General features: G+C 45.2%; 2 protein-coding genes across 5 annotated transcripts in view; one reads left to right on the forward strand and one right to left on the reverse strand.

Annotated features, from left to right (window-relative positions):
• Positions 1–8,893, forward strand: part of ASTN1 (astrotactin 1) — a 328,942-nt gene extending 320,049 nt beyond the window's left edge. For 2 of the 3 annotated variants that reach the window (XM_059073144.2, XM_059073133.2), the window contains exons 22-23: positions 1,273–1,456; positions 5,193–8,893. In XM_059073144.2, coding sequence (XP_058929127.1) covers positions 1,273–1,456; positions 5,193–5,430 — 422 coding nt within the window. In that variant the 3' untranslated portion in view covers positions 5,431–8,893. Of the gene's footprint in view, positions 1–1,272; positions 1,461–5,192 lie in introns of those variants that run through there. The other variant, XM_067031110.1, reaches the window with a different exon arrangement.
• Positions 1–27,989, reverse strand: part of PAPPA2 (pappalysin 2) — a 328,458-nt gene that overhangs the window by 7,414 nt on the left and 293,055 nt on the right. Inside the window, exon 22 of one of the 2 annotated variants that reach the window (XM_059051959.2) lies at positions 23,481–26,582. The exons of the other annotated variant lie outside the window; for it this stretch is intronic. Coding sequence (XP_058907942.1) covers positions 26,508–26,582 — 75 coding nt within the window. The 3' untranslated portion in view covers positions 23,481–26,507. Of the gene's footprint in view, positions 1–23,480; positions 26,583–27,989 lie in introns of those variants that run through there. 2 annotated transcript variants of the gene reach the window in all.

The following is a 27,989-nucleotide window of genomic DNA, read 5'->3' on the forward strand; positions in this document are numbered from 1 at the left end:
AGAGGTATAAATTAAGCCAAAAGATCACTCATTTGGAACTGCAGAATGCACTGGATTCAACGTACATGTCAGCACAGATCTGCAAGCTTGCCTTCCTACCTGTCTGGGTGGCCCTAGCAAAAAGACCTGCATTCCTGCAGTCATGGGGCCAGGTTGCTTTTGGTACTGTGGCTACTCCAGGTTCTTCACGTTGCTGGAGGCATGACCTGACAGTTCCTGACTTCGTCCCTGAGCCGAAGGCTGCTCCCCGCTGCCCAGGGCTTCCCCATTGCTTTTGCAGGACTCACTTTGTACCCAAGCATGCAGCCTAGAGGTGCAGGGGAGTTAATGCCTCATGGGGACAAATGTGAAAAGTCCCCATGGACCAATCCTGAATGGGAGCTGTATATAAAGTCTCTTCTGTTTTCTCCCAGATGGACCAGTGAGGATCCAATAGCTTCATACATCCTCTCCTGCAAAACATAGCCATCAACTCCTTAGAGCATTTTCTTATATTCACTCTGCCTCCTTTCTTGCCTCATTTCTCTGTATCCTCCCTCCTGCTTCTCTGGGATTGCATTTGCCAATAAAGTATCAATCTATGAGCTCTTGCCTCAGACTCTGTATTATTAGGAAACATGGGTGAAGACAAAGAATATTATCACCGAAATTGACCTTAGAGAGAGAGATTCTATTTGAAGCCTTTCATTTTATAGAAGAGAAAACTGAAACCTGATAGGGCAGTAGGTTCAGTATTCTTTTGAGTAATATCGCACACACACACACACACGCATGTATATATATACACACATATACATGCATATACACACCTATGTGCCTGTATTTATAATCATTTATGTGTATGTGTATATATGTGTGTATATATGTATATGTGTGTATATAGGTATGTGTGTATATATATGTATATGTATATGTGTGTATATAGGTATATATGGGTATATATGTATATGTGGGTATATATGTATGTGTGTGCATATGTGCGTATATATGTATGTGTGTATATATGTATGTGTGTATATGTATGTGTATATATGTATATGTGCACATATATGTATGTATATATGGATATTGTGCATATATGTGTGTACATATATATGTATGTGTATATATGTATGTGTGTATACATGTGCATATATGTATGTGTATGTGTGTATACGTGCATACATGTGTATATGTGTACATATATGTATATGTGTGTACATATATGTATATATGTGTATGTATATATGTATATATAAAATCTTATTTATTGGCCTTTTCTCCCATCCTCAGAAATAGCAGACAAGATCTACAATCTCTTCAATGGCTATACCAGTGGGAAGGAGCAGCAGACCGCCTACAACACCCTTCTGGATCTGGGTTCCCCCACCCTCCATCGAGTCCTCTACCACTATAACCAGCATTATGAGAGTTTTGGAGAATTCACCTGGCGGTGTGAGGATGAATTAGGCCCCAGGTAATCAGTAAACTTCATTATCTCTTTTAAAGACCTCAGCTTTTTGAAATTTTGTACCTCTTCCACTATAATACTGCATCCATGAATTTGCAGATATCCTGGGTGAGCTTAGCTGCTGTAAGTCCTGTGCTTTTAGACAGCTCAGTTCATACTGATTAGTTATGGTTAAGCTGTATTTATGCTGTATTTAAGTCAAGCCATGAATGCATTTCCTGAACTCTGAAAAAACCTTTGCCCTTGAGCTGTTATACCCCCTCTTTATCATGCTGACACAGCATTCCAAAGGCTAAACTGTAGGAGCCCAAAGCTTAGTCTTTTGAAAGAAAATTAGGAATTTTATTAAAGAGGTTATCCAAAAATATTTACTGCATATGAACTTTACATATGTTATATGCATTATACAGACGTATTTCAAGCTAAATTCTACATTCTCTTGAAAGGCAGAATGGGGGTAGCCAATGACCCGTCTTGACATCTAACTTGGCCAAAGTTAGGATAATGTAGTGTTTGCCAACTTGCCCTGGCCCCAAGGCTACAACTTCCTAATACTCAGTACCCCTGCTTTTAGGTTATATAGCCCAGATAGAGTTCTTGGAAAGAGAGGAATGGGAAGAATGCGTAGGGAAGGAAGGGAGAAAGGGAGGGAGGGAGGGAAGGAAGGAAGGAAAGAAGAGCAAGAAAGAGAGGAAGAAAATCAGTACAGTAGGATACTCTGGCACTCAGAATTCTTGCTCTCCTGCCAAAAGGGATCAATAAAAGTATCACCCAAAAGTCATCCCATTTGTCTGACATCTGATCATTCGGAAAGGAGACTTAGTCTCAGGATGCCTCGTATGACCTGAATTTATCAACTTTTCTAGAAGACCATTGTACAGGACATCCCTTGCCCTGCTGCCTATTTTCTTACTTTTGAAGAAAGGAGAAAATTTAGGATTACCTTCCTAAAATAAAATGATTTTATGTGTAAGGTCAGGAAGAATCTAATTATTTCCCAAAGTTTATAAAGGTTGGTTATTCTTGGGCAAACAGATACCATGGCTATGGACAGGACACAGAGGGAAATATATAAGGGCGCTTTAATTTGTTCTGTCTCAATTTTGGTAAAAAGCAAACCCTGGGTTGGAAGGTAGATATATATTAAGAAATAGCCTCCCTGCTCCATACCTTACCATTACTCCTGCCCTTATTATTACTCATACCTAATATCATCCCCTCTCTCCAGCTCTCTCCCCAATTCCCTTCATGCTACCTCCTCCCCCTTCCCTTTCCTGCCTCCTTCCTCCCTCCTTCTGACATTTATTGAGTACATATATGCAGTTCTTTGTCAGGGAACATAAATGTCACAATTTGAATAGCACTAACATTGCATACATCATCTTGATTTCCAAGGGAATTTGTACTGCTTTTAAAATTTCTCTTGTAACTCAAGAGTCAGAAGGAAAATTGGTTAATGAAGAAAGTGTAGGTAAAGTAAAGTAAGGCCTGCTGCTGACTTGACACTGTCTTCTCAAAAAGAGAGGACTCTCAAGAGTCTTCCCAGGAGACTCTTTCATGTGTAATACTGTTTTTTTAAGGCTATATATTAGGAGGAAAAATTGTAGTTTCATTAGCTTGTGGAAAATCAAGTTTTGCTTTTCAGTGTCGTGGAGCTGGGGGGGGGGACCACAGGAAACAAGAAGTCTCCTGCCTTGAGATACTTCAACCCACTTTGGAGTTAGTTGTGAGAATAAATAGAAAAGGGTCAGAGGGTACGTATGCCCTGCAAGCAAGCAGAAAGTATTCCCTTGCTTCAGTTAAATCCAATGCCATTAAAATTCATGGAAGCCTCCATGAAAGTTGAAATACTTTGAGGACAAAATTGGTCACATTGCTCTTAAGAAAGAAGGCGGCTCTGAGATGGTCAAGGACACACCCAGATTAATTATTATCTTTTTTAAAAAGTGAGCAATGAAAATAGCCACAAAAAACTCCATGGGCTAATTAAATCCATTTGTTTGAAAGGATGGTAGGATGTGTTCCTTTATCCATTTCTGATGAGGCAGATGCTGCCCTTTACTCTTTCTTCTCTCCCCCGTCGTCCACATCCCAAGAATGTGTCAACAGCTAATGACATGCAGCAGGATAGATTAAGAGGAAGGCCACCAAAGTCCCCATTGACGACTTTTGGAAAACCTGCTTGGCCAAACGGCAGAGGCTGACCGGCAGAAGAGAGACAATCTGCATAAGATGTGACTTAGTCGGCAGAGTGTTTGTTTGACTTTCTCTGACCCACCATTGCAGTGGGAGAAAGCTTGACTGGCCTCCGATGACCTCACACTTTCTTGGTCCCTTGACCTTGCTGCCACAGCTCAACACCTTGCTTCCAACGTCCGTCATCCCCGCCCGTCTCTCGCTTGCCCTCCTAGGAATGCGGTGAGCTCACCCCTTGCGATGCTCATAGCCAGGACGGAAGAAGAGGCATGAAATGCTCATTCTAAACTTGGTGAAGAAACTTCCGGTTTCTGGAAAGAATTGTTGATTGAATTAGAAAAGAGATGCTTCCTCACATGTGAAGTTAGCCTAGCAGTTGATAAATACAGCAAGGGGTCCTGTTCATTGAACTTTGCAGAACAGATTTTAGAGCCTCACATGGGTTTGGTGGAATAAGAGACTATTCTTTCATGGGTCTCTGGTCACCCATGGTTTTTTGAAGAAGGGAAAGAACACAGCTAAATGAGGGGAACCCCCTTCCTTCACTTATCCTAAGTGTTCAGAGTCAGAGCCATTGCGGGCTGAGAACTGGCTATCAGGCAGTCCCATCTCTAACACCAGAAGTGGACGCCAAGAAGAAGCCGTACACCGGTGAGCTAGATCCTGGCGATAGCCCACTTCCCCAAGCTATGTGCAGGGGGTCTCACACTCTATTCTTGGGCCAGTGGGATCACTCCTTTACAGTGTGTGTGAACTTGGGGAGACCTTGCCCTCCTCTTCCCATTCTCTCAGGGATCTGCAACAGCTCAGGTGCCCTCTCATCACCTCCTCTCCTTCCCACTCTTTGGATGGGGTCTCAGGGGTCTCAATGGCACTAGCCTCTGACTTTCCGGGGGAGGTTGCAGAACGGAGCAGGAGCTCACCTGGGGGTTAATTAGGTGATGCGTGCCACTGAGAGTCTGCATTTCCCCAAAGAATGACCCTATGCCAATATGCACTGAGGGCATTATTGTTCGTGCGCTTATTACACTATAATTACCTTCATCCAGGCATAATTAGTTACACTTGATATCCCCCAAAGTGCAATATATTGGCTGCTTCTACTCAGTTCAGAAATACCCTCGAAAAGGGAAATATCCAGTCAAACACATTATTTGTCATTTAATGGTGATAAATCACTGGCTTTAAAGTAAATTCATTTGTCAGCTCTATGATTTTAAAAGAGCATAAATTCCCACTAAAGTATGTCATTTTCTCTTTTTCATTTGTCCTTATTGCATTGTGTTTCTTTGTTTCCATTTTGGTGCCCTACTTTGCTCGTCCATCCTTATTAATTAATTATTTCATTCATTTGTTCATTCTTCCATTCATTCATTCATTTTCTTGACAAGTACTTATGGAGGTCCCCCCTTTTCTAAGTGCCAGCCATGGAACAGTAAGCAAAATAAATGGGGCTCTTCCCTCTTGAAGTTTAAAGTCTCACACCGTTTACCTTTCCTGCCTTCTCTTCTTTCTAACCTAAGCATCCTCCATGCTTGATCCATAGGAAAGCTGGCCTCATCCTTTCTCAGCTTGGGGATCTCAGCAGTTGGTGCAATGGACTCCTTCAGGAACCCAAGATAAGCTTGCGACGCAGCTCCCTCAAGTACCTGGGCTGCCGCTACAGCGAGATCAAGCCCTACGGACTTGACTGGTCAGAGCTTAGCCGGGACCTTAGGAAGACGTGTGAGGAGCAGACCCTGAGCATCCCTTACAACGATTATGGGGACAGCAAAGACATCTAGCGCCATGATGCCAGAGAGCAGCTGCCAAAAGGAAGCGGGAGAAAGGAGGGGCAATGTCTGGGTTGGTGTGTGGATTTTTAATATTTTTAAGGGAACGTTCAAACCTCCACAGGCAACATCTAAACCAGGGAGAAGGTGATCCTTGCTTCCTGCAGAACTTCTCGGGTATCATGTTCTCCATCTGTGTGTGGTCAGTAAGCTAAATTTCTTCTTAGGGAATTACTTTGGGGCTTGTTTTGCGGTTAATTTGTTTTGTTCATTTTTTGTCTAAGAGGTTCATCAAAATGCTCGGGTTCTGCCATGCTTCTCATGGAAGGGCCATCAGGTTGGTGCACCCTGTGCTCACTGAGTTCCTATGTCCCTTGCACCTGGGGACAGAGATGAGGCCAGAAAGTTGTAGAGTGGCCTCAGACCCCAGCCTCAGATGTCCTAGAGAAGCTCTCACACTAAGAGAGCTGCTCACAGAGAACAACAGCAAGAAAACTGGGAAGGTGGCTCCTGTGTAGGTCTCATGGTTTCCCCCCCACCACCATCCCCCACTGCCGGCCTTCAGATTGCTATCTTCACACTGCAAAGGTGAACTTAGCCTCCATTATGGGCCCCCGTCGGCCTCCTGGATTTTTAGGTCCTCGCCCATTTTAAGGGAATTAAATCTCCCTCTGGGAGAACTCTGCCTTCTCCTCTGAACAATATATCCTTAAGAGGCAATAAAATGCTCCCTGTCTAATGCACCTGCAGAGCAGTCTACCTGGGAGTCTGGTTAGCAGTCCATGTTCTAGAAAAGAAAATGTAGTTTCTTCTTTTAAGAAACTCCTGTACCTCCAGGGTGAACTTTTGCAGACCAGCAGTGCACATCGCATGCCCGGGTTCTCTGTGGTGTCCGCGCCTCTTACCTTGCACAGATCCGTCCTGGCTGACGTCCGCTCTGGTCAGGACGGGTCAAGACCTCCATGTCAGTGTTCTAGTGAACTCAAGTTATTACCCATCACAAAACACTTCCGTTCATTCTCCCCTTTGCCAAATTTGCTTAGTTATGTTGCTAGTTTTGCAAATCATTTCTCTAGATGAGGATTCCACCATTTTCAGCCCCCATCTAGTTGCCAGGAGCAGCAGAGGTTCTGTGTAGGTGAGCTCCCCTGACCACAGGTGAGGGCCAGGCCACTGCTTCTGCCCCGCTCCCCAACCATTGGCACTGGCGTGAGTGGAAGCCTGGCCAACAGGAAGTCCAGCCTCTCAGAAAGAGCTCTGCAGGGCTCTGTGGACCAGCAATGGCCCTAATTGTCCTCACACACCTCAGAGGCCTGAACACACACTTTCAGCCGCCCTGCCTTTGACCAGGGCTCCTCATTTGGAAGCACAAGAGAAAGGTCAGGAAGGAGATGCAGAATCTATAAGGCCTGTCATTGAGCCCTATTGAATTTTTTCTAAGTGGTTAGAATGACAGAACTTGTTTATTGAGTGCTTACTGTGTGCCGGACGCTGCTCTAAACACTTTACATATCGCTGAATTCTAGCAACAGCTCGTTTCTTACCTACCTGAACCACCATCTGAATTCAGGCTGTGGGACTCCAGAGCACAGGATTTTAACCCCTCGCCCCCCTTGGCTCTGCTTTCCGTATTGCCGGGACGTGCAGCTCTCCCTGGCCCCCTGCCCCGTGGCACAGATATGCCTGCAGTGCGTTGCAGTGGGAGGGGAGGGCACAGTGCATCCTAACCCTGCAGCCGGGGCGCCCTTTGGGACCACGGATCTGCAGCACAAGCCTTCTCCCCGCCAGTGCCTGAGAGTGAGCGTGTGGCAGGGCTGCAAGCACAGATGACCTCACGCCCCTCTCTGCATCTTTCTGCAGAAAGATGGAAAGACAGTATATCGACTCTGGAACGCACCCCCGCTCAGTTCCAGAGCAGAGGCTGGCAGAAAACTCTGAGACCCGCTGGGGTCAATGCCGGGCGGCGGGTGAAATGCCTCAGAAGCCAGTGTCTCACCTTGACTGGAGAGGAAGGGGTACAGGAGGCAGCAGCGGGACCCCAGCCAATGGGGCGGAGCCTGGGTGAGAGCTGGTTTTCCGCTGCTGCTCCTTTATTCAAGTCTGCACAGAAAGCTGGGTCCACACAGCAGAGGACCAGGACCTTGGGCCAGAGAGGGGGACCAGGGAGTGGCATCAGGGACACCGTTCCTTGTCCCTCCTTCTGTGTTATTAAAATAAAGCATGCTCACACTTTCCCTCCCTCCCCCTGTCTCCCCCCAGGTCTCTCCTCATCTTTGTCTGCTTCTCCTGCCTGATACGCTTCCTCCTCAGCCCCGCCCTTCTCCCTCCGTGACCCTCGCCCTCCTTCAGTGTCCCCTGTGCCCTCCACACATACACACAGTATGTGCACACATGCACACACACTCTACACAGTATATACACACACTACACATGCAACACACACACTACATGTGCACACACCACACACACACTCTACAAACTCTACATAGTGTCTACATATACTACACACACACAACACACACTCTACACACAGTATATACACATACTACATGCACAGTATACACACTGTACATATGTACACACACACACTATAGACTATACACATTATTTACACACTACACAAACTATAGGCACACACACTATACACATACAGACTGTATGCACACACCCTACACATACACTATATACACTACACACACACTACATACTACACACAGCCACAGAAATACACACTACACATACACACACTCTACACCCAGTGTATACACACACTACATACACACTGTACACACACAACATACTACACAGGATATACACACACATTACATACACAAACTACACACACACACACACTCTATACACACACATACACACTGTACACACAACCTCTATGCCTGGGTCCCACCTACTTTCAAGTTAAAAATAAGGCCTGAACAGAGCAGGAGAGAGTGCTCGGGCCCCCTGCGGATTTCACTCGAGGATGTTGCCCAAGGAAGGCAAGCTCGCTCACACCCTGACGACACTGCCCACAGTTTGACTGGAGGAACCCATTCTGACTAGAAGGGTGGTGGACGGGGCCACTATTACACCTCAACTTTCCAAGCTGCCAAACAGGTCTTAAGGGAGTTGCTTATACCTACCAACACTCTGCCAGCCCCGGGATCCCACGAGGCCACTGGTGTTTCCTCCTGGATGGACATGGCCCACCGTAATAGCACTAGACCTTTAACGGGTGTGCAGTTGTTTTCCGTGGAGTTGGGTCCGTTCATTACTTTCAGTTAATCGCACTTCTTGATATTCGAAAATGTTCTATTAAAAAACCGAGTGTGAAAAAAAAAAACCACTTTACTACTATAGAAGGAAGGGAGAGTATAGTGTGACCAACTTCAGGTATAGCAGTATTGTTTAAAAGAGAATCATTGTACGATTATACAAATGGAATAATCAACTAAATAATAAACAAAGCTGTCAGTAAGTGTCGGGTGTGTGGATGTTACCTGTGTCTTTTAATAATCGGAGTGATCTGGTTAGACCAACTGGAGAATTATTAAAACTTTAAATGTTATACTTTAGATTCTATTGATACATACATAGGTCTTATAGCCCATCATCTTAAGTAGAAAAAAAGTTAAATCCTTCACAGCAAATTATAAGCTTATTGTTAGGTACTAGCTATTCTCATCTTCTTTCTACCATCTCCAAATAATTAGCCAATGAAATGTATTTATTGCACATCTGCTGCATTTCAGACACTGTGCATGGTGCGGGAGATACACTGGGTGGTAGGACAAGCTTGTTCTCCATCACCGAGAATGGCATTTTATAGAGAAAGTTAGACATTGAACCCATCATTACAAGAGTGACAAGAACTATGACAGAGACATATAGGACTCTATGGGAGTTGCTGCAATTTGTAGGTTGGGCATCTAAGAATAATGTTGCAGAAGGCCCAGCCTGACACATTCTTATCTTGTATTCTGTAGAGGCATTTGGGAGAGGCTGGCTATTATGAACTGTAGCTCAGAACCTCAATCTTTTTTGCCCCCTCTCTACAAAGTAACTTTTTTTGCTGTTTGTTTTTTGGTTTGGGGAGTTTTTTTTGCACTACGCGGGCCTCTCACTGTCGCAGCCTCTCCCGTTGCGGAGCACAGGCTCCAGACGCGCAGGCTCAGTAGCTGTGGCTCACGGGCCCAGCCGCTCCGCGGCATGTGGGATCTTCCCAGACCGGGGCATGAACCCGTGTCCCCTGCATCGGCAGGCGGACCCTCAACCACTGCACCACCAGGGAAGCCCAAAGTAACTTTAAATAGATGTTATCTGTGCTGCCACCAACGCATGTGATTCCCTCTAAATTCTTCAATAGCCAGCTATTAAGTGCCTAGGCACTAGTTGGCCCTCTTGAAAAGTAACCGTGAGAGTTCTGGTCTGTGCGCGCACGTGGGAATTATTAAAAGAAGACAAAGACTGGCAGTTTTAAAAGATGGCCCCATAAATTCTTCGACACGCCTCCCAACTAGAATGGTTTTCTACTGCCTCTGTCCTTGAATCTGGGCAGGTTGATGACTGTTTTGACCAATAGATGAGAATGGAAGTGAAACTCTCTGACTTCCAAGTCTGAGTCATAAAAGGCCTTCTGCCTTTTTCTCTGGAACTCTTACTCTTGGAGAAGAAATCTGAGGCCACCGTGCTGGGGCCACCATGCTGGAGAGGTCACATGTAAGCACTCTGGGCCACTGTCCCAGCTGAGCGCAGCCTTCCAGACATTCCAGCTAAGGCACCAGACACATGAATGAAGCTGTCTTGGCCCCTCGAGACCCGTCCGTCTGCCAGCTGCACACCACCCAGCGACCTCTATCAATGTCACATGGAAGAGAAGAATCACCTGCCAAGCCCCGCCTGAATTCCCGGCCCTGAAAATTATGCAACACAATAAAATGGTTATTGCTTTAAGCCACTATGGGGATTGGTCTGCTAAATAAAGGGGATCGGATGAGAGAGCTCAACGGTGTCTATTCCACCCAGCCAGTGATGGAGCACCTAAGCATCTAAGTTTCCCGGGTGTGAATTCACCATGAAAAGAAGAGGTGATTTTACCCAGGCTGGGCTACATAAGCATAACGTCCCTCTCACCACCTTGCAGCAGTGAATCTCTGCTGCAACAGAGAAGAGCAAAAAAGGCTGGATGCTTCACCCCAATACCTCTCAGAGGGCGAATCTCAGGAACTTAGTGGAAGCCCTGGGATGGGGGATGGTTGTTCCAGGGCCAGCAAAAGAAAAAAAAAGAGAAAGGAGAAGACAACTGGGGACAAAACAGGAATATTAGAAGGGAAGGGTTTCTTCTAACTATTTTGCTTTTCTGCCCCTTTGCATTTGGAACTTCCTGGATGTGAATGTGTACATCCCACACTTAAGTGTGCCAGGCACCGTGCTAAACACTTTAACTGCTGGCTCGTCCTCAATCTTCATGCAATTCTGTGAACTGGATACTCTCAGGAAAGAGGAAGCAGAATCTCAGAATCTCAGAACTTGCCCCAGTTCACAGTGAAGTAGAAGTAAGGCCTCTCAACCAAGGACTGTCTGACTCTAAACATTACACCATCCTGCCTCCGCCATTCATGAGTTGGCTTTTTATTGAGTTTCCTAGAAAGGGAAAAACTCCCACTGAGATTTTTACAAATCACTGGCTGGTTACCCTATGTCAGACCATAAAAGAGAATGTGGCTGGGTCAATACAAACCTACCACGATCAGGAAGACAACTCAGGGTGCAGAGCTTGTTTCCAAGCTTGTTTGCTTGTTTGTCTGTTTGGCTTGGTTTGGGATTTGTTGGGCTTGTTTTTTGTCTGTCTCATGAGGATAATGCAGAGTCAAGAAAAACCGTGACTCAAGCTCTATCTGTTGAATGTAGTCTTGTGTTGGCTTTTAATGGTTCTTTTGCCCTGTTCTCTGTGCTCTGTCTGCATGCATCCTTGGTAACACCGGATACTTGAGTGAGATCTTGGGAAACAAAAGCCTCCTGCCTTTCAGGACAGCATAGCTTGACATGTTGATCAAGGAAGGACCCAGCCTGATTTTGATAACCTACTGGCTCCCAGCCCTGTTTCCATCACCACCTCCTTTTTCATTGTCATTTCAAGTGAACCAATGAATGAGCAGCTTAGTGTCAAATGAAACCTCAGCGTTATATAGAACAGCTGACAATTTCTCTTGATACATGTGGGACTCCAGGCTTTGGCTCATGTCTGCACTATTCCAAAGTGAGGGGAATAAAAAAACCCTCTTTGTGCCAGGACTTTGCAGTGTGTGCTTTAATTGAATTGATTTCTGTAGGGATGCACAGGTTTTGATATCTTGTTTCTTCACCAGAACTGCCTTTTCTTAGAGTTTATGAATATGTCTTTTCACACAGTGCTACACATTAGTGTAATTGATTTCTTACTACCTCTCCCAGGAAGAAAACCTCAGCCATATTCTGTGCTTAATAATTAGGAGCAACTTCGTGTGTTCAGAAAAAGTCAAATGTCAGGTGACCCTGAGGCCTTTGCTGTCCAATGAGTCAGACAGTGTTCTGTGACCCACTGGCTTAGAGATGAAACCGTCTCCTGCCGTGTCCTTGTGATGTCCCGGGACCGAAGAGCCTGTCGATGAGACAAGGTCGGACATGCCTTCACTGCCATTTTGCCCCAGTGACTGTTGAGTATAACTTGGTAATGCCCATACTACTCAAAAGCCAACTGCCTCTTTGTCCTCAGATCCATTCTCCAGCCTTCTACTACTCTGCTCTGTGTCACAGAGAGCTGGCTCTTGCAAGCTACATTTTCCACACAGCCTTGCCAACAGGCTTCCAGCCCATGGGACAATGGCAGGTACTTGTGGAAGATTGGAGGACAGGGAGAGGGAGGAAACCAGTGTGTATTTCTTCCTCTCTCTGACTGGATGGTGTCCTTAGTATCTCCTCTGTGATTCCAGCTGCCTCTCTGGCCTCAGAACTCCTCCAGCAAATTCCTGCCATGCTTCCAGCTCCCTTTAGGTGGCTCCAAGTCCTGAGTTTTAGTAACACGGTCTTATCTCCTCAAAGCAGGAGCTTCCTGCTGTTGCCAAACTTTGGGTTGGCCCACGATTTTTCACATGCCCTTTCTGTTATTCCAAAGCCTTTCTAATTAGTTTTCCATTTTGAATTTTCCGTATTGAATTATCTAAAATGTGTTCTGCTTCCTAACTGGGTCTTAACTAATACGTACTTCAAACTAAAAATTATTACATATCATATGGCGTAAAAATTTTATAACTCTTTAGGGTCTGAATGACCATCTGGAAGATAAATTCTGATGACAAAAGTAAAGAAATTTCCATAAACTTGAAGATAGATCGCAAGGATGGCGAATGGGTTTTCACTTGAGGGCTAAATTTGATCAAGTGTAGTGGCTGCCTGTGATTTTTTTCTTTTTTTTTTTCTTTGGCTGCATTGGGTCTTTGTTGCTGCACACAGGCTTTCTCTAGTTGCAGCGAGTGGGGGCTACTCTTCATTGCAGTGCGTGGGCTTCTCATTGCAGTGGCTTCTCTTGTTGCGGAGCACGGGCTCTAGGCTTATGGGCTTCAGTAGTTGCAGCACGAGGGCTCAGTAGTTGCAGCACATGGGCCCTAGAGCAAGTGGGCTTCAGTAGTTGTGGTGCACGGGCTCGGTAGTTGTGGCTCTCGGGCTCTAGAGCGCCGGTTCAGTAGTTGTAGCGCATGGGCCCTAGTAGTTGTGGCGCATGGGCTCAGTAGTTGTGGCTCATGGGCTCTAGAGCACAGGCTCAGTAGTTGTGGCACACAGGCTTAGTTGCTCCATGGCATGTGGTATCCTCCCAGACCAGGGATAGAACCCATGTCCCCTGCATTGGCAGGTGGATTCCCAACTACTACACCACCAGGGAAGTGCCACTGCCTGTGATTTGAAAAGGATTCTGAGACTGGATCTGTATCTGGCCAGAAAGAGTGGTGAGATGAGTGGTGAATGCCTAACATGGATATGGAAATGCTGAATGGCAAAATGTGTGCCATGCATTTGTCTTTCTTAACTAATAGAAAAAGAATAGACACAGAATACCTAAAATCAGAACTATACAGGAAAATCATTTATGTATGCACCGTAATATAATATAATAATGTCATATAACTTATGACATATACAAAAGTGAATATAGGTTCATTGTGCATTGATAATGGAAATAAGAGCGAGAACAAAAAACACATTTCTGAAACCTCTGGCCCCATTACTACGTGATCACTTTCACAGCATTTTATTTATGTTTTCTGAACTGTCTTTTTTCATTTCTAAATCTGTATTTTAAGATAGTCTTAATGGTGTTAATTTGGTATCTTAGGTGGCAGGAAACAAAGGATTTCAAAGTCTCCATCTGTTTCTGCCTCTTGAACAGTGTATCAGTTAAGATCCAGTCAAGATTTCCACAGAGAGAATTTAATGTAGGGAATTGGTTAAAAGATACTGGAGGAGCAAAAGAGCAAAACTATTTGAAATACTGAGATAACACAGAGGTATGAATAACTGCAGGAAGCAGCCACCCCTCTTGGACTCAGAGAACAAGGGGAGGAAACAGAAAGTAGGTTTCCTCAAGGAGAGGCCATTTGCTTGGTGATGGAGTTTCTTTGTAAGAACATAATAGAGCTGGTCCTTCAAGGGCACAGAGATGACAGAGACTAGAACCAACTGCTGCTGCCACGGTAAAGAGCCATTAGAAGGATGCTGCTGCTTGAACCTCCAGTAAACCCAAAGGAACCAACCAGTCCATTCTCCTTCTTTCTTCCAATCTCCCTCTAGTGGCCCCTACTGATGAAACCTAACATGAAACTGACAAAAAAGAACTGAAGTTTGCAGTGTTTCAACTGCAGCATCACAAAGCAGAGGACGAGAGGGTGGGTTTGAGCTGAGAGACAGTAGCTTAATAACTGGCACAAGTGGCCTGAAGATTAAATGAGATAATGCTTTGGAGGCGCTTAGCACAATGCCTGGAACACACCTAGCAAAGGCTCCACAGTACTGGTGCTCCCTGGCCGTCTTTAGACACTGAAATGGAGCCACATGTGCCACAGCTATTATCCTTTCCCGGTAGGTTTTTCTTGACAGCATTGTAGGGTAGCAAGAAAACATGTTTCAAGTTTATACTATGCACTCTTTTTTCCCTATGGTTTTTTTTTAGGTAACACTGGTTTATAACGTTACATGTTTCATGTGTACATTATATTTCAACTTCTGTATATACTACAACATGCTGTCTTTGAAACTGAGCTTTCTCTAAGAGGTTTTACCATTTTATGTGGGATTTGTCCCTGAAGACGTTGTTGTTTTCAATAGCGAGTAACATTGATTGCTTGCTTATTATGTGCCAGGCACCATCTAATCACTTTGACGTGGCTTCTCTTGTCTAATTCTCCCAACAAGCCTGTGGACAGATACTGTTAATATCTACATTCTGCAGATGAGGAAAGTTAGAAATCTTAAGTAACTTTCCCAAGGCCATAAGGCAGGTAAAGTATGGGAGCCAGAGTGTACCCTTTTTACTGCTCTCCAATGCTGCCATGTGTCCCAACTAAATCACCCCGGGATTGGAACCTATGTGACGTCAACAGGGTGATTCAACTAAACCAACAGCAGAACTTGACTGAACATGTTCTTTTTGTCTGTTGTTTCTCTTTGTTTTGTTTTGCTGATGCGGGGGGTCAGGGTTTCCTAGTATGCAGCAGAACCGACAAACGAGACTCGGCGATCTTTACGTGTCCACGTCTTGCTGCTTCATCCTGGTCATCAGCACAGCGTCAGTCCCTGCCGCGGAGAAGGCGTGGCTAGGGAGCTGGGCCTATGCACTTTCAAGGATTCTTGTGACGTGAGTTTATTGGCATGCACGGAAATGGAATTCCTCCCATGTCTGATCTCACTGACTTTTGTATCTCTACTGGCGTAAAAGTCATTTCCACCCTCCAAGCCTGGTCGTATTCTCAGGCAGACCATTCCAGCTATGCAGATGTCTCTACAGTTCTAGAAAGGAAGCGTTCAACCACACCCATGGATCTACTGTGTCTACACCACGGTAACCCCTGACCAAGAAGGTCAGTCTAACGCACTTCAGATCTCTGGACCTTCCTCACTCTCGGGTATCAGACAGAGCCAGATGTTTTGATCCTCACCCTGTAGCTTCCATGTCCCTTGGCGACTAGGAAGGAATCTGAAGAGAACCACAGTAGAGGTGTCGGTGATGGAGCTGACTGGTGTGGGACAAGGAGAGGGGAACATAAAGAAAGGGCATTTGGCTGCCACAGCAATACCAGCAAACACTCCAAGGAGAGGGTGTGGCCCAGAACTTAACAAAGTGCCACTGGGCTTGAGCAGCTGCTGGAATGTCTGAGTGGAGCTTCGTTCCTCCCCACAGAGCCTGGGCTGAGACCACGAGCAAGGAGTGCCCTACCTCTCAGGACTCCTCAGGACGAAGACAGGCACAGAAAAGAAAAGCCGATCTCCCAGGTGTGGGTTTTCTTCTCCCCGGGGCACAGAATGGGGACCTCCCAGAAGAAATTTGGAAAACTCTTCAAAGAGCCAAGAGAGACTTGATCTACAAATGATTTTTTTTTTTTTTCCCAAAAAATTCTGAGCTGGACATTCTTCAGCAGGCACTTTGCAAGTTCTTCCCTGCAAAAGTTCACTTCTGTCTTTTCCTTTGCTGCCTGCCCTTCTCCAACGTGGTATTCTCACTGTGGGCATGGACCTGGGATCTCAAAACCCTCACAGTGGGATCAAACAGAAGACAGATCCGTGGTGTGTGTTAGCAACGGGAATGGGCAGTAGTGGGTTGAAGAGGCAAGTCTGGAAGGACGCTGGCGCCAGGAGAGATAAGACCACAAGGACAGTGAAAGGGTGGGACTGGCGTGACTTGAAGAGCTGGAGTTGGAGAGCACATAGAGCCTGAGGTCAAGGCGGGGTCTGTGTCAGAAGCCCAGTGCTTAGATGCGGCTTCACTAGCCAGGAGATTCATAGAAATCCTGATAATAATGAGGTAGCGTGGACAACTGCTGGCCAAGTTGTTCATGAGGAAGGAGGCCTGGAACTCCCTTCTGGAGCCTGGAAAAGATATTGCCAGACTCTGCTCTTGCCTTTACCTCCAGGTCTTGCCAGACTCAACTCTTCTCCAGATTCAACTCTTTCCTGTCCGATTTCCTCTTCCCCGAACCCTTAACTAGCTTAGAGGAAACTCTTGTCTGAGCTATAGCATGAATGGAAACTGGAAACAAGTGGTGAGATTTTAAGTACACCTGGAATGATAATAGGAAGGTACTGGGCACTTCAATGGAAAAGAAGGAAGAAAATTCTTTCACTAATAAATATTTATTATTAATCAGTATTTACTGAACTCCAGCCATGCTATGGGAAAGAAACTCACGTGGAACACTTTGTATACCAAGTGCTTTCAAGGGTTACTAATGTTACCCTATCGAGTGCTCATAATATAAACTCATCCCCACTTTATAAATGGGCCCTAAAAGGCTCATCTGCCCAACATCTCCTTGAACTGGGAGTCCACACTAGGTCTTCAGTCTGAGGTCTGTACTCTCCGAATGAGCAAGATAAATACATGAATGGCTATAATTTCTACCAAAGTTTATTTTGAGACAGTCAAGTCTTGATGCCTTGGTATCTCCAGGAATGTCATTTACATCTAGAGGAAACCTTGTTACTCTCCCCAAGCCACGATCCTTGCCTGGGGCCCTCTTTACTTTGTGAAGGTAAATTGTCTAAAACTACAATTAGTATGGATGGATCCAGTTTGCTTATTCGTGAGTATGCTGCCCAGGCAGAGCCCCAGGACATGCTCTGGCATCAACATGACCCTCTAAAATTGTGAATAAATTACATTTCTTGATGACATAGTTTAAACAATTTTTTCCTCCCCTTACTACTTGGAATCAGGGTCACATTCTAACTATTTAATCTGGGGCCTCAGACTGGCACATAGTGTGGCTTTAAATGAAATTATATTTAAAACATAGCCAAAGGGTCATAGAACACTTAGTTGCATATGAGCATGTGAGTGTGTGTATATGGGTGTGTTGTGTGTGTGTGTGTGTGTGTGTGTGTGTGTGTGTGAGAGAGAGAGAGAGAGAGAGGAATACCCATTAGAATAATTCACATCCTAGGCCAGAAAGTATGTGGAAACCCAAAAGCCAGCCAATCACCATGCCCACTACTCTGTTACTTCTGTACCAGGGATACTTCTGTCGATCTTGGGTAATAATACTTATAATCACCATTTTAAAAGTGCCTCCATGGGGGCTTCCCTGGTGGCACAGTGGTTAAGAATCCGCCTGCCAATGCAGGGGACATGGGTTCATGCCCTGGTCCAGGAAGATCCCATATGCCACGGAGCAACTAAGCCCGTGTGCCACAACTACTGAGCCCGTGCTCTAGAGCCCTCAAGCCACAACTACTGAAGCCTGTAAGCCTAGAGCCCGTGCTCCGCAACAAGAGAAGCCACCGCAATGAGAAGCCCGCATACCGCAACGAAGAGTAGCCCCCGCTCGCCACAACTAGAGAAAGCCCATGTGCAGCAACGAAGACCCAAAGCAGCCAAAAATAAATAAATAAATTTATAAAAAAGAGAAAGAAAAAAGTGCCTCCATGGAAGGCACTTCATGATTATTGTAGTAAATCTGCATCAAAATTCTGTTAGGAATTATCATTCCATTTTACAGATGGGAAAGTTGAGTCTTAAGCCATTAAATAACTTGCTCAAGGTCACTTCACTTCGTCTCAGGTCAGGTTGTCTCTTAGAGTCTCAATCTTGCCTAATCAACAGTTGCTACTTCTTCCTAATCCACGTGGACTACACATCTAAAACCAAAATGTGCACATCTTAGCTGAGCTAAAGTACACCTCAACATAAAACTGACCGACAAACCCTGAATTCAATGGTCAGCTTCAAAATGAGTCATTTTGAAACTATGTACTCACAACCTACAGTCTTCTGTGTTGGCCCTGTGTTATCATCCTTGCTCAGACTAGTGTTAAAGAAACCGTCAAAGCATAAAACTCGAGTGTCCACAGACCCACCCACCCATCTCCAACCCCAGACACAACATTTTTTCTTTTCTTTTCATTCTCACATTCCCCAAATCAGAATTGGGATTCAACTCAGCAAATTTTAAGGTAATTTATTCAGGCAAGGCACTGTGCAAGGCAGTGTCAGAGATCCAAAATCAAGTAAGATAGTGTTTCTAGGGCCACAAGGTAGAGATGTAAAGTTGTGTCTTGCCCGAGGCTGCCTGGTCCAGGGGGTGAATATGGCCAGAAATCCAGCCCGTGCTATACTTTTCAAGCCATGCTCTCTGACATTGGTTTGCTTTTACTCAGATGAAGGGGTGCTTTTTTTTATTTCTCAGAAAAGGTATCGAATGGTCTAATGGAGCCCTGAGTTCACCTGGCTTCGAAGAGTTTACAATTGAATAGGAGGGAAAGACAAGAACACAGCTAACGAAACATCAGTCAACCAGATTGATGATCCTGGGAGAGGAAAATAAGGAGCCATGGACACAGTAAATCTCATCAGATGGGGAAGGAAGTGCAGCTTCACAGAACTGGAGAACACGAGAGGGGACTGGGAAGTGAGCAGCTTTGGGGCATGTGGAGATGGAGGGAGGGCATCCAGGTTAGGGATTAGCACGGGCAGGAGCAGGAGCCTCAGGGACTGTGGGCGCATCCTCTCTGACTGGAGGGGGGCAGGGGGTGGTGTGGGGCTGGGGAGGACCACTAGTTCGGAAGCAGCAGGAAGCCAGTGTTAACAGGTTGGCTGTGCTGAGAGTGGTTTGATCCTTCAGGACAGGCAGACACGGTGAGCTCCTTTCCCTGAGTCCCGGGTGACCGGATGAGAGGTGTGCTACAGGAGGAATGATGTGGAAGCCTCGCAACAACAGACGGCGGGGGAAGAGACAGGAGAAGGGACCTGGCTTGGTGACGTTACCATGGCAGCAGAGGAGGTGATGGCAGCCCAAGCCGGGCTGAGAGGAAGGCAAACCGAAAGGAGGAGGATGGATGTGAGAGTTAGGAAGCACATGCGATGGATTATGTGCAGATACAGAGAAACTGGTGTGGGAAACAATTTCCCTCCAAGTAAAAGCCAGAGTCCTTACCGCGGCTAAGGAGACCCTCTGTGACCCCTCCCCACCCCTATCCCTCTCTGCCCTCACCTGCTTCCCTTGTTCTGCTCTTCTGCAGACACACTAAAGCTCTCTCCCACCTCACTCCTGCTGTTTCCTGTTCTGGCTCACTCTCCCCCCAGGTATCCACGGGGCAGCTGACTTCCTGCTGTTGAGAAGCATTCACAGACCTTCCCTATAGAAACTAGCACCTCCCCACCCCGGCCCCTCCTTACCCCACTTACTGCCCCTTAGTTTTCCTTGTAGCACTCTACACTATATAGTCTGTCTCCACCAATGTCTTTCCAAATAAGGCGCTTTGTTTTGTTCACTGCCGTATCCCTAGCACCTGGCACAGAATAAATAAATAAATAAATAAATAAATAAATAAATAAATAAATAAATATTTATTTATTGATATCACCAGCTATTTGGGTATTTTTTTGCTTCACTAAAGTCAGAACAGTCCAGATATAAAATGTGTAGCCCTGGGAGACAGTGATTTCCTTAATACTAGGCTGATTCACAATTAGGCAGGACAACCCATGGTAGGAAACGTTATGTGAATAATTCAGTCTTTTGGAGACTCTTTCAAGCCTGAGAACCTATAAATCTAAGTACTGTGCTTTATGTGTGTGGTTTCCCCAGAGAGGGAGTGTTCTGTTAGAGCATAGGGGGTTAATGCATAGACCCTAGAACCAGACTCCGAGGGTCTAAATCAGGGCTCTGCCACTTATTAGCTGTGCCACCTCGGGCATTTCTGTACCTCTTTGAATACTGCTTATGTCTCATCTGTAAGTGTTTTACTGCTCCTCAGTCACGGCTGACTTCTCAAAGTTAAGGTGCCTTTAGCAAGTTACCTGGCAAAGTAGAGAAGTCAAGAGCAGTGTTGAGTTCATGAGCAATATTTTCTAGGACATTTGAAGAAACTGTAGGAACCCTCTTACAGATCATTCTAAAGGTTATTGATTCGCTACCAACAAAATCATTCCCTGGAAATTATTTGTGTCCTAACACAACTTGGCTTTACTATTCAGAAAGCACTCCGAACTGCACACGTCGAGTTTTGATATGGGAACTTTCTTGACCTTTGAGAGCCTTTTGTGAGATTTAAATATGTGACTTCTCAGAGTACAGATATTTTTTACAAAGCAGCTGCCTGCAGATAGCAGTTATTATCTCATGGAGAGGAAAGGCAAATTGATACAACATGATTGGCAGTCATTAAAAAGTCAAGAGTCTCCTTTTATTTATTTATTTTCTGCATTTGAATAAGTGACTTTTGTGTGGACAAAGACAAGGCAAAGGAAGCTTGTCTATATTAAATTATCCTGAGAAGAAAATTTGATTTGAAGAACACTAGCAAATTGTAGTTGATCTGTACTATCTTTCAGGGCTTGGGAATGTTTTTATTATACTGATTTGGAATGTTAACCAGATTTGACTTGTAGATCCTTTTAAGAATGGACTCTGCCATTGTCACACCAGTTCTCACTAACACTTGGCAATGTAACCCGAGGATCTAGTGGCAGGATCAAGGGGGAAACAAACAGAAAGAGGGATCATCAGCAAATCACGAACAACTTGAAAACAATCATTACTTTCGAATGAGTCTTATTTTGTTCCAAATACCCAGGGCATGTGTAGGTTTTATGGGTGTGGACATATATTACAAGATACAAGATTCTCATCACCATTGCTTTTTCTGAGCCAAACGTTGGGCAAACGGAAATGTTATCGGTCCAGAACCAGTGGTCTTCTTGGGGTGACATAAAAAGAGATGACCCAAAGCCAGCTCCAGAGATGCCCTGGAGTTATTTATAAGTGAAAAGCCATATTACCCTCCTGCCATCCTGAGCCCCTCAACATCTGATTGGCCGGAATCTTAGAGTAGTGAGTCTCCCAGCTGACGGGTGACTCATCATTTCATTTAAGTTTGTCAGTCAATGGAAACCAGAGGTCCAAAGTCTCTCTCCAGGACTCTCCCTGGGGAAACTATTAGGGAGAAGGCAGCCTTGCCAGAATGTCTCAGTCCAGCTGGCCTAACGGGCATGTGCAGGGCATCTGCTTATACTCAGGGCCTGGCATGAGCCGAGGGCCCTGGAACGATTCTCTAGGTTTGCTGTCAGTTTTCCTACCATCAGCTACTAAGAAAGCCACCGGTAAACCAATGAGCACCTTGAAATATAAACAAGTAAAAAGACATTTAACTTTCCCATTTCAGCTGGGAAAATCTGAGTTCATTCTGGATCTAGTGGGCTGGACTTCATGTAGTGGAAAGCACATCACATTTGGAGACAGAAAAGTTGGATTCCCATCCCAACCTGCACTTAGTAATATGAACTTAAATTTTTCAATGGCCTCTCTAATACACAGTTTCCTTATCTGTAAAATGGAAAAAAAACCCAACACGAAAAAACAAAAACTTCTGCTTAACCCATGCGTAGCAATAAAGCATATGAAGGTACTTTGCAAGCCATAAAGAAAATGTCAGGTAACATTATTTTTACTCTTAAAAGTTTATCTCGGGCTTCCCTGGTGGCGCAGTGGTTGAGAGTCTGCCTGCCGATGCAGGGGACACGGGTTCGTGTCCCGGTCCGGGAAGATCCCACATGCCGCGGAGCGGCTGGGCCCGTGAGCCATGGCCGCTGAGCCTGCGCGTCCGGAGCCTGCGCTCCACAGCGGGAGAAGCCACAACAGTGAGAGGCCCGCGTACCACCACCAAAAAAAAAAAAAAAAAGTTTATTTCTAGTCACACACCCCTCTCTCAAGTTCCAGGCTCACATTTCTAACTATCTATTCCTCAGGCCTTCCCAAAAGGCTCATACATGTACTGAGATAACCACCTGGCCCTTGTGGCAGCCAGGTGGTGCCCAGCAGGGCCAGAGACATTGGCAAACTGCCCCCAGCTGCAGAAGCCTCCTCCAGCCTGCTAAATACTGCTTTATATGAAATTTCCAATGACTTATCTAACTGGCTTTGAAACTGATTTTATCAAAAAGCAGAGACACACACGCTCTTTCTTCAGAAGCTTACTCCTCCTGGCTTCCCTTTTCTGTCAGTGATGATAACCTTTATGGGTATAAAGATAACGCAGAGTCATTGTCTTTGACATCTCTCTCCACTTCTCCTTTGCCTTTTCCCATCCTATGAACCATCATTTTTCTTTTCCTTCTTATATCTATCTTGGTGTCTCACAGAACCAGGCTTGACTCTAGTGCCAGGCATATGACCTTAAAGAACTTTCTTTACACACTGACACTTGGTGTCCACATCTGTGAAATGAAATAGTGGAAGTTGCAGATCTGTTTGTGAGGATTAAATCAGATTGCGTTTGCCAAATGCAGGGCATATGTGAGCTGAGTTCTACCTTCTAGCTAAGTTGGATGCCCCAGGGACGTCTGCTGTCACCCAGCCTTTCCCCCTTCCTGCTGCCATAGGGTCAGCCCTGTTCTTCACTTTGCCTGGACTCTTCTCTCCCCCTTTCCCATTTCTGCCTATCAAGCTCGTATGCATCCTTCATGGACCATCTTCCTTTCAAATACTCCCTGCCTTTGGCATCCAGAGGTGACGCTACTCCCTCTGGACTGTAAATGATTCTTGCGTTTTATTCCTACAACTCATGAGGCACTTGACATGACTGCTGTGTACTCTGCTTTTGTATATGTCATCTCTTCTTGTGAACTTTCATGTTTACCTTCCTTATGCCTACCATTTACTTAATAAATAGTTTTTAAGTGACTGAAAAGAATCATCAGTCAATCAATGGTGGAGGTCCAGACCTGAAACGAGCAAATGAAGTGCTCGAGCAATTTGGAAGTGATGGAATGATTTAAACGAAGAATAAGACACCAAAGACACTTCCCATTTTGTGTGCTGATTTTTTAATGAACACTTTATAATCTTACAAAATAACTGGCTGTAGCTGTTTTACGTTACAATACAGTAGATAGCTCCTTTCACTGTGTTCCCAATCAAGCCAGCCCCCTGGGATGCTAACTGACACACTCAATAGTGATCTCACAGAGGAGAGGACATGCCAAATCCAATGCCTTGTAATGGGGGGAAGGAAAAGAGAGAGTCAAGAATAGCTCTTTACTTTCAGGTACAAGTTTGCCAGCTGACCATCCTCCTCACTCTGCCCTCTCATCTCTCTGGTTGGAAACTGTCACACTAATCATCAGAGTCATCCAGCCCTAGGCAACCTGGACCCCAGAGCTCCTAGTTACTGGGGAAAAGAAGAAGCAGAGAAGTGATTTTGGAACAAGGAAACAAATGGAAGAGCCTCTGGGAGAGGCCCTCTGTCTGGGAAGAGCAGCAGAGACCACCACGTGGAGTGAGTGTGAGTTGATATCCACTGGGGATTTGTGACCGGGGGTGTCCTAGAGCTTCAACTTTATTAGTGACCCGAGGAGCTTGAAGCACTAGGCTCCAGGGACAAAGGCCGGAAGAACCTGCCACCTATGAATGGCCAGGGCTGACTCGGGCTGGGCAGCCTGTGGCCTGACAGGCTTTCCACAACACCCCCAGAACCCTACTCTCACCTTCCCAGGGCAGCGATACAGTGCACACGTTGCCAACAGAGAATGAAATATTTTAAAATGAAGTACGAAAGAGAAATGTTCTCACTGTAACTCCTGTGGGAAGACTGAGCCCAGATCCACGCTGGCATGCAGCACGGAGTTTGACATTGCTTCGAGACATTTGGATAACCATCTTACAACTGTTTTAAAATGAAGAATCTAAACTTTTCTACTGTCCTTTCCATATTGAAGCCTATCAGAATCCCAGAAATAAATATTCTCTTCTTGGGGGCACTAAAAATGTGAACCTAGATAAGGAACAGTAGGTATCTAGGCTATTGTTTCCATTACGGCTGCAAATACAGAGAACAAGAGTATTTTGGATGGGCAGACTCTGGTCTTTCCCTTCCCCAGTGACCTTGCCACCCTCATTTCAGATCCCCACAGATAAATATGCGTAATCTCCTTCTCCTTTTTATTCCACTCCAGAATGTTGTTCTTTCCTACGTGAAGTCTGGCTCAAGATAGTGGGGGAAGTATTTCGTCTTTCTATTGATATTTGCACAGCCATTGCTTTCAGCGTTGATGGAAAGAATAGAAAACTGTGGTCAGAGCCAAAGAGCAGGCGATCCACAGAGACCAAGGCTGCCCTTGAACTTTTGCCTATTCTTCCCTTCCTGAGATGATAAACTGGGGTGTTGAACAAGAAACTAGCTCCTTACTTTCTTTCTCCAAGGCCTAATCCGTAAATCATCTCTAAAAAACAACTGCAGTAGACCACTTGCAAAATGAGTCAGCCCAGGACGTAAATAGAGGCAGGTTAAACGTGGTCATTTCACATACAGTCCATCTACTGAGCAAGAAAGATTAACAACGACAAAATGGACCCTAAGTAGTTGAAATTCTTCTCTCTCCCCACAGAGTGTCACCCTTGCTCCATGTTATTTTCATAGCTTGCTCAAAGTGCTCGCTCTGGGACACAGATTCGACACATCACACTTGAATAGAATTTACCTCCGAGTCTGCATTGTTCAAAAGATCCCCTTTGGTCTGCCGTGGAGACTCGGAACAAGGCCGAGTCTCCTTGACCCAGTTCATCCTCCAGCACCTGGGCTCTGATTTACCCTGACTTCTCCCCTGTCTATGGCCTCCCGCGGCTCCTCCAAACCTGCCTGTTCTTCAGTTTCCTCCACCTTTCCCCGATGTCATTTCCATGACATTTTTTCCCCAGAAAGTCAACAATAGGTCATGTGGCCGTGAATGATGGCCAGGCTTGGAGACTTAGAGAAAGGGAGACCACAGGCCAAGTATGAGGAATGCGTGAGTTCCTCTAATCCTGGTGATGGGGGAGTGAGCCTACATACAGACTTGTTGACTGAGTGACTGGCTGAGAGCCACACTTGGAAGAGGCACCTGTGGAAGTGCAGAAACTCCCGGGCCTCACCAACTGCAACGAAGAGTTCCAAGAACTGAAGAGAATGTATTCTTTTTGGATGGATACTCAAGAACCATAGTCTAGTTTTCCTGGACCCATCACCGATGGATAACCCCACCCACCTTTCCATGCCTTTTAGTATTATCATTCCAAGCCCCCATCTCCTCAAACTGGGCATGTGGTTATCAAAAACTCCATCTAATCTCTCTCTTTCCTTCCCCAGTTCCCTCTCAGCCTGCCAATCCCTAGGAATAGAAAGATGGCAGAAGAACTTGTCTTTTGGTCCTCAAGCCCTCAGCATTCATTTTGGACGTGAACTTCACAGCAGCATGTGTGGAACAATGGATAATTTTTAGCTTAGTAGACAGCAAAAAATATAATATATATAATATATTTATATCATTATGTTTAAATACTTATAAAGAATTAATAACTAACCTCATTATTACTAAAGGAGACTACACAAAGAAAGGGAGAGAGCCAGTTTAGACGAGACGAGCCCTGAAAGATGGCCATCCATTCACAATGGGGTATTAGCAGAGTGTCCCTGGCAACTTCTCTTCTAGTATTTTGGTATTGGTTTACACGTTGGGTGGTGCTGAGTAGTTGGCAGGGTGCAGAGTGGGTAGCAGGGCAAGAGTTGAGGATGGGATTTGATAGAATATAAATGGGGAAGGAGGGTCCTTGTATATATATCATATTTCTCTTTCCACTTTAAATCAACTGCCTCTTTGAAGAAATGTTTGCCTACGATTCTTCCTTACTTGGGCTACTTGATGCAATAGTTGGCACCTATAAACGTCCTCTTGCATTTCTTATAGGATCCTTGGTGTCCTTCTTCCTTCCTTCATTTCATGACCTTTCTACTTCATTCATCGTTTGTTTCCTTTTGTGGAGGCCTCTGATTCTTACTGCCTCCAGGGCAGTGGAAGGAGGGGCTTGACCCCACAGTTACAGGTTTTCTTCTGCCTTGGGGTCTCGGCAGGTGCACTCATCCAGATCACAGTCAGCAGCAAATGGAATGACCTCGGAGAAATCAAAGAGAAGTTGAAATCACTCATTTTTGCACCAAGCATCACACTTTCAACCAGCTTTTGCTTTTTTTCTCACTTGGTCCCAGAGGAAGTGTGGGATTGCGTGTCAGTATCACAGAATTGAAATGAACACTCAGTTCTTTCACTTACACACCACTGTCTCCTTAGGCAAGGTCTTTTTTTTTTTTTTTTTTTTTCCGGTACGCAGGCCTCTCACTGTTGCGGTCTCTCCCCGGACGCGCAGGCTCAACGGCCATGGCTCACGGGCCCAGCCGCTCCGTGGCATGTGAGATCTTCCCGGACCGGGGCACGAACCCGCGTCCCCTGCATCTGCAGGCAGACTCTCAACCACTGAGCCATCAGGGAAGCCTCCAATTTTCTTTATATATAAAGTGGGAGGACAATAGCAGCTACCCAAGAGGGTGTTAGTGTAGTTGAAGTAAGATGATGGATATGAGACACACATTTCCAGGCACCTCTAATATCTGTTACTACTACTTCTAATATTACCACTACTGTTCAAAACTACTGCTGTTAATGTTTTTGTTGTTATTATCAATCTTCACAAAATCTTTGTAAAGTAGGTAAGATGAATGTTAGTATTTTCTTCTTACGGGGAAGGTCAAGAGAGGTAGGGTGACTTAACTCAAGGTCATGACACTGCTACCCGGAAAACCAAGACTCTATTACCTAGCTCTACGTCTTCTACTTTTTTGATGTTCTTGGGGCCATAGAATCATCTCTTCTATCTTCATAAGCTTGAGGTTTTGCCCTTCTTGAACCCAGGATATACTTTGGCTTGGTGAAACAATGAATCTCTCTACCCATCGTTTGTGGCTGGATTGCCCTCCTGCTGTGTAATTATCCCTCCTCCAGGTCAGAGATGGTCCAGCAAAGTTGTTCTCTTCCTGCTTGCACTGCTACCAACAGATAATCATACTTTTTGAGTGTCCATAATTAGCTTCAGAGAGAATTGGGCATTCAGGAGATATGATGTAAAGGTGGCAAAGATTCTGATCTTTGGGCATGGATAGTCAAATGAAACAACAACAGATCAGCATATTATTTAATAGTCCAAGTACACTGAAGAGATAGGCTGGGTGACTGGGCAAGTGGGCTGGAGAATGGGTGGTGGGGTTTGAGGAAATTTCCCAGCATATTTTCACATATGAATTAAATGTAATTTAGGAGTCAACAGGGGCGAAATGCTTTTTCAATCCTGATTCATGTGTATACTGGCCACAGGCACCAAAATCCATTAAAGAAAAACCCTAGATCTGCTGAGTGTGAGATGGAGATGGGGAGAGAATTGATTGCTTTCTTCCGAAGTGGTTATGCCTTCCTGAGTAGAAATGGGGTCCTTGACCAGTTACTTTCTTCAAGTGAGACCAGGAACTAG

Source organism: Kogia breviceps, chromosome 1 (assembly GCF_026419965.1).
Source record: "Kogia breviceps isolate mKogBre1 chromosome 1, mKogBre1 haplotype 1, whole genome shotgun sequence".
NCBI classification, from domain to species: domain Eukaryota; kingdom Metazoa; phylum Chordata; class Mammalia; order Artiodactyla; family Physeteridae; genus Kogia; species Kogia breviceps.